The 10591-nt window shown below is 41.3% G+C and overlaps 1 protein-coding gene across 2 annotated transcripts; it reads left to right on the top strand.

Moving 5' to 3' along the window:
- Positions 1–2061: 2061 nt before the first annotated feature.
- Positions 2062–6724, top strand: rhoh (ras homolog family member H). 2 transcript variants are annotated; one of them, XM_040145051.1, is made up of 2 exons: positions 2062–2086; positions 3909–6724. In XM_040145051.1, exon 2 carries the CDS (start codon positions 4420–4422, stop codon positions 5005–5007), a length of 588 nt encoding a protein of 195 aa, XP_040000985.1. In that variant the 5' UTR covers positions 2062–2086; positions 3909–4419; the 3' UTR covers positions 5008–6724. The 2 variants fall into 2 exon arrangements, with proteins under 2 accessions (XP_040000985.1, XP_040000984.1); XM_040145050.1 differs by lacking the exon at positions 2062–2086 and adding an exon at positions 2361–2668.
- The last annotated feature ends 3867 nt before the right edge of the window (positions 6725–10591 follow it).

The following is a 10591-nucleotide window of genomic DNA, read 5'->3' as shown; positions in this document are numbered from 1 at the left end:
ATAAAATTCTATTTGTGTACAGTTTTACTGTGTGGGTTTACACAAATATTTCTCTTGAGTGAATGCAGCTTTCATACTCATTTAGGACCAATCTGTACTTTTTTGAACGTACACACACATCACACACATAACTGAAGAGTTCGGATTTTAGATGAAATTGGGCATATTTGTATTTCTCACTGATTACAATGGAAACATATAAGCATGTGTTACAGCAGTGTTAACAAAGCAAACCATTACAAAACACATTAAACTAGATATAGTCATTTAATTCTATGTATCAAAAGATCTGCCAGATTGCGATATCACATACAGTATATTGTTCCTTTTAAGATCATAATGATACTGAGAAAAGAGCAATATAATTCATGCCATTTATAATCATGCTTTCTACAAGTCAGTACAAAGAGATCATGTACTATGAATGATGACTACTGTTTTTTTTAACAACAAAAATGTCACATTAGGAAAAAAATCCGACATCCTATCCACATATTGTTGATTGCATTGAGATGTTTGAGAAAAACAGTGGTACGACGAAAACTAAACTGGATCCTTTCATGTACCAGGGATGTAGTAGAGGGTAAAACAATTTGTTACAACACCCCCATTTTTCCAGTTTTTATTAAAAATTTAAGCAGTTCAAATCCAGTGAATTACTTTAAATGACACTAAGGTGAAAAGATAAGTGGTTAACTGCCCAAAGCAACAAAAAAAAAAAAAAGTTTAGGTCAATAATGTATCTGGGCAGTGTCCCTTCTTACTACTCCTGTTATTGTCTTTCATCCATGGATGTATTATTTTTCGCTTCTTGCCTTTACTCTTTAATATTTTCTTTTTATTTCACCTTTCCTCTTTCCCCAGCACTGAGCGTGTCCTGTAGGGTACTTAACACTGTGGGAAGAAAAAGCATGTGAACCCTTTGGAATTATCTGGATTTCTGTGTTAATTGTTCATGAAATATGATGTGATCTTCATCTAAGTCAAAAGTATAGACACACACACTTGTGCTAATGACACACAAACAATTATAATCTTTCAGGACTTTAGTGAACACATCCATTAAACATTCTCAGTGCTGGTGGAAAAAGTAAGTGAACCCTTGGTTTTAATAAGTGGTCAAACCTCCTTTGGCGGCAATAACCTCAAACAAGCACTTCCAGTAGCTGTGGATCAGATCTGCACATCGTTCAAGAGGAATGTTGGACCATTCTTCCTGACAGAGCTTCAGCAGACAGATAGCCACCCTGACGTTATCCTGTAAGATACCTTGATAAACCTGGGAATTCATTTTCCCCTCGATGATGCTGAGCTGTCCAGGCCCAGGGGCAGAAAAGTAGCCCCAAATCATGACACTTCCTACACAATACTTCAGTTTTCATGTTGGTAAACTCTTTGGTATTAGTTTGTCACCCTTTCCAGCTTGATGCAAATCAACAACTATTGGTCATAAGTCTTCCGAGACCTCTTGTTTGTAAGGCGTGGTTCACACCAGCCGATGCCTCTTGTGAGAATTAAACTCAAAACTGGTTTCATTGACTGGACTTAACTCCTGACTCCAATGAGCCTCCAATGAGACAAGAACAATACAATGATTTGTGTGTTATTAGTTAAAATAGATTGTGCTTGTCCATAACTGTAACTTATATGAAGATCTAACAATATTTTAAGAAAAATTAATACATAAATGCAGGTAATATTTTTTTCTTGCCACAGCTACCGCTGCAATGCCATTCATTATATATATTTTATATTTGTGCAAATATATTTACATAAATTATTATTTAAAATAAATCATTGCTACTTCAGTATTTTAATTCACTGAATTCATTTGTCGGCATGCTCGGCACGAGGTTCGCTGGGTGAGGCCCTTTGAAAAGTGACCCCACGACCACGAGACCAATCAAGGCCTCTGTTTACTGTCCAGTGGATATTCAGCAATGACACGAGAACAGCTGTTGCGACTGGGTGTCGACAGCCACACGGTAGACTATCCTTGAGCCCCGGGGTCCCACTCGTGGCCGGGTGCCCTCCGTGGGTGAACGGCACAGGGGAGGGCTACAGAAAATCAAATCGTTAGCTGGAGGTGGGTTCTTTTTTGTTTTTACTGATCACTGACTAGAGCTCACATTGGATCCTGCCCTGTTTTACCAAACAATACATCACCGGTGTGAGCGCGACTGCTGCCTCTCCCTTTCGAAAGCCTTTATCTACGCCAGTCGTGCGCTCCGCTGCTGCGTAAAGTTGCAAACCGATTGGTACAAATGCGCAGCATGGGGGGGGGGGACTACAAAAAAAAAAAAAAAAACACCCGTATTTTAAAGCGCAGCTGCATTGGGGGAGGCGAACCAAAGGCTCAGTCAGTCAGTCACACCTCCGCACTCCAGCGAGCGGATGCGTTCTGCCTCTCCTCTCGTACGCGCGCACTTCCCTCCCTTCGCTCACCAGCCTCGGGCGTTATCAGGGGCAGGTGCCGGAGGATTTCGCCCCTGTGTTCGGCCTAGTTGAAGGCCAAGCCGCGGTACCCGTGGGCGTCTGAGTTCGGGCCTCTCCAGTGCAGCGGCTTGTAACTTCTAACGGAGCCTTTTCTGGAGTTTGGAGGCTAACCTCGGGTCTTCAAAGGCGGCAGCCAGCATCCGCCCGTTGACGACCGAGACTCACAAGAAAGGTAATTTTCTTTTTCTTTGTCCCCGGTTTACTTTTGTCGAGATACAACAGCGTGGATACAGGGGCCTTCGTGGTTCCGATTCCTTTCTATTCTATTTGATTTGAAGAGCGTGTAATAAGAATAAGACATAATGTGGGCAAAAAGCTAAACTGGTTTCAAAATTAAAACTTTGAAATGAGCAAGGGAGATCTTCAGGATGTATCTTCAGAAAAGATAATTATGAATGTGCGAAGTAACATTTCATTGTAAACTACAAGATAAACTTGTGGTTTGTACACGAAGTGAGAGTTTAACAGCTTAATCAGTTGAACTAAGGATTTGATCCTTGTTTTCTTAGTTTATTTATTTATTAATTCTTCCTCTGACGGTAGAGTGAGAATATAAAACTAAGGCCTCTTCTAGAGAGAGAATTTAGAGGGTTCGTTTGTGGAAAAAACACTGATGAAAAGTTCCCATCTACTTTACATGGGGGTCTTTCCATCTAGATGACTGTGTGAGTGTGACATGGCAGGTGCTTTTGAGGTTATGACTGGTTATATCCAGTACTCTAGTACAACTGTCAGACTGTCCATATGATGCATCAAAGACACCCCCAGCAGAGATCGTTTTTTTGTCATGGCAATAAGACCCACCAAGATTTATTTGGATCACTGTTTCAAACAATAACAGACGGGAGGCCTCCTCATCCGTTACCGGATGTTTGTTTTATGGTGTAAACTGCAGACTGGTTCTTACACAAGATAGAAATATTCAAGGTTTGGGAGACAGACTTGTCATATGTAAGAACCTGATAAGACAACACACGGATACGTGTTGGTACAGAGCACCTGTTAATGTCTTCAGGATCAAGCTGTGAATTCTGGGTCACACCCGAATCTTTACTTCCGTATTTAATCCGTACTTACACTCTTATATATACACTCATATATTTAACGCTCTATACTCTTACATTTCTCGGTAAATATGCGTTTTCACTGTCACGAATTGAAAAGTTGATGCCATCTGCCACACCCAGTACTCTAGCAGTGGAGTACTTCCATATTGTTTAAGCGGATATTTCTCATTTGTCATGCCAAGCGTATTGTATTGAGAGCCATGCTGCTGTCGCCTCCCACAGCCAACTGTGTGTCGTCCGGAGAACACGTCTAAATAGGGTTTCAGTTAAACGAAGAATGTCATGTTCATGCTGTACAGACACCTCGCGTTCATAACGTCTTCTACCTTCATCTCTCTTCCTCAGTCGACTTCCCCTCCTCAGTGCTGGGGGGGTTAGACCTGTCTGGACAGAATGACGGTCTTCACGATCGGCAGCGAGAAGGACCAGAACCTTACCGCCACGCCGCAGAGACTGAGCGGAAGTCCGGCGAGCTGAGCGGGCCTGAGAGAGCCAAGAGGTTACGTGAAGCGCATGTGAGACTCACTGCCGGAGAACTGCAGACTGTACATACCTACCGTGTATGAGAGACGTTTAAAGACTCTGAAAACAGAGACATCACAGGTCAAGTGTAACAAGCTGAAGGGCCCACTGAAATCTCCAGGAATGGAATTACCACAAGGCAGGGCTGCAAATCACCCGCTATGAAAGCTACCACCCGTAACACGGAATTACAGCTCACACGGAGTGACTACCGGTTTTGAGTGCCTCGTGAACCCTGCGTCTCTTTTGATCAACAAGTCTCAGAAAAGCTGTCCCTCAGACTTTTTCCAAATAATCACAAACACCTAGAGGAGCGAGATTACCGGTAGCAACCATGGACGGCCTAGCAGAGATGTCGGTGAAGTGTGTCCTGGTCGGGGACAGCGCGGTCGGCAAGACGGCTCTGCTGGTCCGCTTCACCTCAGAGACCTTCCCCGACACCTATAAGCCCACAGTGTTTGAGAACACAGGCGTGGAGGTGTACATGGACGGGGTTCAGATCAGCCTGGGGCTGTGGGACACGGCGGGTAATGACAACTTTAGACAAATCCGACCGAGATCGTACCACCAGGCCGACATCGTCCTCATCTGCTACTCTGTGGCCAACCCCAACTCGCTGGCCAACATCCAGCACAAGTGGATCGCTGAGGTGCGAGAGAACCTGCCCAAGGTGCCGGTGGTGGTTGTGGCCACCCAGACGGACCTGCGGGAGTCGGGGTCGTATCGTGGCAGCTGCATCTCAGCAGCGGACGGGAGACGTGTGGCTCACGAGGTCCGCGCTAAAGGCTACCTGGAGTGCTCCTCCTTAAGCAACCGAGGCGTGCAACAGGTGTTTGAGTGCGCAGTGCGATTGGCTGTTAACCAGGCCAGGAAGCAGGCCAGGAGACGCATGTTCAGTATAAACCAGTGCAAAGTCTTTTGACCTTTGACATTGACTTGGTGGCTTGGCTTGAACTGTCATGGAATGACTTGTCCAATAGGGCATATTAGTGTGCTGTTCAAAACTCAGTGAGGGTTTGTGCAAGAACCCAAAGTTGGATTTATTTTATATATGTAGGGTTCTTTTTCACTAACCATATTTAAAAATGAGAATACACTGATTTAATCATACACCTAATGGACCCTAATTCAAACATACCGATGGAAGTTGTAGTCCTGTTTACGACGTAAAGAAAAAAGTTTATCTTTGATTCTCCTGATCTGTGTTGTAAGTGAACCACAGCAAATTACATGGAGGTATTTCAAATGGGGCATGACAGGATTTTCGCAAGACTTTTACCTAAATTAAAGCATTTAAAGCTTGAATGGCGTTTATGTACAGCATGTAGTTTCTCTAATTATTTTACTAATAACTAATGCAGAAAGGAAAGTATATTGATCGGTAAGTTAGGGGCTGCATTAGCAAGTGAACTTTTGAACTGCAGCATAAACCAAGTAAGTGCCTTTGCTACCACAAATAAAATGACGCACAGCCAAGTAAAAAATCAAATGAGGAAAACTCTAGTGTTAATGCTCCTTGAACTTTTTATTGAGCTGAAATCGGTATATAGTGGTGTGACGTGCTGCCACTTGTCAGCAATGATTTCAACTATTAAGAATAAGACAATGTGAGTGTCACCTCAGAGAGTCCAAACGGACAGTTTTGTATTATCGGGCTCCACATACAGCGTCTTCTCTATATTTTCTTTTTAGATTAGACATGACCAGGAAATAAACTGTCAATATGTCAAAGAGAAGACAAAAATGCCTACGTAGGCTATATGATTCTCTAAGTTATATAATTTTTTTTTAAAGATACATGTCTGTAGTTGTATTGTTTGACTCTCAAAACATATCATATCAGTCATCACAAAAATGTAAATTATCTTGACACATTTGTATTGAAAATGTGAAAATGAAACAAAAAAAAAAAATCTAAAGTTATAATTGAGATATGTGTTTTATGTTGTTAAAGGAACCGAATTTTTTTGAATAATGTTTTAAAATAAAATAAAGTAGCATGAAACATCAACATCTGAAATACTGACACATCACATTGAAAACATGTTACATATTGGTGGCTGCCGATGACTTTTTATGCGTTGTAATATTTTTATCTAATTGTACCCCTAAGACATGACCTGTTACCTTTGTCTCTTGCAAACTGTTGCTGTTGTTATCTTTTACTGTAATAACTCATTTTTATGTCACAAATTAGCACTAAGGATGCACCCGATTTTACCGTTAGCGAACGACTGAATATACGAGGGAGGTAAAACGTCTTTAACTGGGAAGTTCAAGTAATAATCTACAAGTTTTTGAAATGTATGGAGTCCTTTTCCCCATTAATGGCTGTGTTATCTCTCCTTGGTATCCCCTTTTCCCTAATCTGTATTGTCTTATACTTTTATGGCCACTTTGAAACAGATGATATTATACTATATGTCTGATGTATATACTTAATATAATGCAAATTTGATCACAGACATGTAATATACAAAACATAGACAGTATGAGGTATTAAGCCCCCATTTTGCCAAACATATAGTATGAAATCTGTATTAGAAAACACATCATATCATATAATTATATACAAATAAGTTAAATTGTGGCTGTGGCTGCAGGACAAGTGTCACGTCACTGACTATGACTAGATTGGTCCAGGCTATTTCTTGAATGAATGTTAGGTTAAATAGTTTTGTGCATAAAGACATCAAACAATACTTTCAGACGTGCACCGTGTGTATGTTGTACAGTATTTCATAAATGCTTAATTCGGAGAGACAGGCTGCAAAATGTGAACCATGAAAAGGACTGAACAGTAATATACAAGAGACAGTCTGGTGAGAACAATGCATGGCCAGCTCGTATGCACACACACACAGACACACTGGATAAGGGTTGGAGAGATAAAATGATGTAGTTCCTATCACAGATGGGACTTTAAACCCTTTTTTATCTGTCCTTGTCAAGTCAGTTTTAATAATTTAGCCCAAATCAACAAATTTGCCTTAGAGGGTTTTAGTACTTGTACAACATATGCCCTGGTTTATCCTTAGAGCCCCAGTCTGGATGAGAAAAAAACTGCTTATACTCAACGAATATATTTATTTGGTGAGTTTAGTATCTATAGTTTTTATCGAATGTCGATATATGTGACGTGTGAGAGTGTGTGTGTGCACTGTGAGAGTGTTTGAATATGCATGTCAGAGCACAACATCAGGAAATGCAGGCCGTTTGAGAAAACTGTTCCGTGTTAAATATTTAATTTTATTTATATAATGAAAGTGAAAAAAAAAAAAAAAGACGACCAGGAACAGCAAACAAGCAGGAAAAAAAATGCTGAGAGAAGCAGCCACACCCCCCCACCCCCGCCCCCCCCATGCTTTCTCCCACTTTTTCTCTATCTCGTGGTGCTCAGAGCTGCTGAGGATGAGAGGTACGACGCAGGCTTTACAAGGATATGCTGAAAAACACCTAACCACATCCCAGCATGCACACAAATGTGTACATTATACACACAGAGTCGTGCACACACGCGCCGCCACTCGTTCACTCGTTCGGCTTCTTACACACACACACACACACACACACACACACACACACACACACTTACACACACACTTACATGTGTGCTTACATAAAGGACCTTACCCACACCCACAGTCATGTAGTTATCACGTACACAGGACACTCAGACAACCTGAACAGTGTATGAACTTTATGATCTGCATATCCAAGAGCTTTATTGCTTAATGAAAAAAAAATATTGATAAACCATTCAATTATTGGGAGTAATAAACTACACCAACACCTCTTATTATTATTTGACTATAATAAACTTCAAATTATTATTTTCTTTTACTGTATCATCTGAGACAAATCCATTCACAAAACAGTTCTCCTGTACAAGAATCCAACTAGTTACAAGATCAAATATAATTATACGTTTAAATGTCGGCAAGTTAGTAGTTTTTAAGTTACACAAGTGACAAAAAAAAAAATGCTATGCTTTGACATTTTGGCGTGTTTGACTGCCTGCTGCGGTCAGATCTTTCATCTCTCATTGTGCTCTCTCCCACAACTACCACAATGCCTTATCTCTCTCACTCTCCCTCACACAGACGCACACAATTCATGGAATTCAGCCATTGTTTTATTTTATTATTTACATCTGTGCTTTTCCTACTGTAAAACGTCAAAAAGGATCACGTGACCCAGAGAAAAGTATGGAGTATGACCAAACTAGTCCTGTAACAATCAAGACAACCACACTTGTGTTGCTCACGCTGCAGATTGTGCTATATAAAGGTAAAATGACTTCTTTACTACTGCAGGCAATCATTGTTCACCAGAAACTACTGATTATTGTGGGAAGGTGATAATCATTATGTTATACACACACACTTCCTTAGCTGTTGCACCAGTTCTCTTTGCTTTTTGTTTTCCCCTGTGTCCCTACTTCTCTCTCTGTCTCTCATACTGTGTCAAACTCTGACGCTCCCCCACTCTCTTTCCTTTTCTGCCTCTGTCTCTCCCCCATTTACTGCAACGACACCAACACTCACACCCCACATCTCTGCCATCATTATTAATCACAAGCTCACAGTGCCCTTTTGGTTTCTACAGTGCATACGTTACATTCTGTTTTTCATACAAACACATCATCTCTCGCTCTCTCTCTCTCTCTCACACGCACACACACACACACACACACACACACACACACACACACACACACACACACACACACACACACACACACACACACACACACACACACACACACACACACACACACACACAGGAAACACCTGTCCTATGCGAGCTCTGTACCACAGAAACTCAGTGACACATTGACACATCCCATCACCATGTTCCATACTCTGCAGTATGACTGAGTAGAAAAATGTCAGTAATATTTCTTATTGATACAATGCTTTCCTGCGATCTACAAGGACACAATGAGCTCCTTTTCAAGTGGTTTAATCCAAGCACTGATACAAATTAAATTATGAGTTTAAAAAAAGACTGAGGAACGTAATCGTAATCTTTTGATTTTCAGGTTTTTAGTGCAACTGTCTTGAAACTTTGCCAAAACACAACATTTTGCCTTAGCGGTTTATCTGTTCACCGGTTGTGTGGCCTGGTCTGCATCACCCCTCCTGAATGCGAACTGGCTTTCGACCCTTGCCAGCCTGTCGCTGGTCCTGTTAGCCTGCGAGCCTCCTCCACCTAGGCCGACAAGCACGCTAGTAATAGGGGACTCCATCACCCGCAACGTTCACCAGCCCGTTTACTGGCAGGGAATTCCTCAGACTATTGGAGTGTTAGCCCGGTCTGTAGCCTGACATTAAGAGTGTGTCCCCCCCTCGCCGTATTACTCAATAGTTCTCTAAATATGTGATGAACAAAATTTAAATGATCACCCCTAACACTGGTGGTGGTGAAGTGTAGACTACCAAAAAACGGCTGATAAAACCACCAAAACTAGACTATCAAGGAGGTCTACACCCTGGTTTACTAAAGAGACACAGGCCCATAAGCAGGCCTTCGGAGTTCAAATGGCGAAAATCTAAACTGGAAGACTTCCACCTCCAGTGTCACAAGGTGTGTACTGAATAACAAGCGTGCTCTGTCTGCTGCTAGAGCAGCATATTCTCTCTCTTAATCAGGAAAAATGAACATGATCTTAGATTTCTTTTTGACACTGTAGCCAAGCTTGCTCCAAAGCAACCTTTTCTTAGCTGCTTGCCCTTTATGGGCCATGGTTTTCTAGACCTTTTCTGCAGTAAAATAGATGAGATTGGATCCAAAATTGGTTCCCCATCTCCAGTTTGTTCTGCAGTACCACTTGAGCATTATGTTAAATCCCAGATAGTTTCTGTTGTAACATATTTTGAAACTGTATCTCTGGAATCATTTTCTAAGTTAGTGTTGGCTTCAAAACCACCTGCCTCCTCGGCTCTCTACTGGCTAGACTCTCCAAAGATCTCTGGCCAGTTTTGGGAGCTACAATCGTATATATTGTTAATTTATCACTTATGCCCATCTGGCATAGCTTTAAAACTGCTGCGGTTAAACCATTACTTAAGAAACCACACCTCGATCCAGGGTCTCTGAATAATTATTCACCATTCCTTACTTTTCATTCTTGTCAAAAGTACTAAAAAGAGTTGTTCCTCAGCAGCTTTCAGCCCACATATGTAACAGTCATCTTTTTCAACCTTTTCATTCTGCTTTCTGGGCCTGTCACTCTTTTGAAACTGCACTTTCTAAAGTGGTAAATGATCTTCTGCTTACTATGGATTAGTTATTATGATTATCGATTTGTGATATTGGGCAATATAAATAAAATTTGACTTGACTTCGGCATTTTTGGTCATCTTAGAAACAAGACCCGCTGCATCAAAAAGGCAATATTTTAAAAGTTTTACATGTAAAGTTGGCTGACATGTCTTGATCTCTTTCAGTAATACCCTTCTTCACATTTACACAAACTACAAAGTCTCAACCAGCAGCTCTTC

The sequence above is a fragment of the Xiphias gladius genome, chromosome 15, assembly GCF_016859285.1.
Source record: "Xiphias gladius isolate SHS-SW01 ecotype Sanya breed wild chromosome 15, ASM1685928v1, whole genome shotgun sequence".
Taxonomy (NCBI): domain Eukaryota; kingdom Metazoa; phylum Chordata; class Actinopteri; order Istiophoriformes; family Xiphiidae; genus Xiphias; species Xiphias gladius.
The sequence above is the reverse complement of the archived record's forward strand: the minus strand, read 5'-3'. Positions and strand labels throughout refer to the sequence as shown.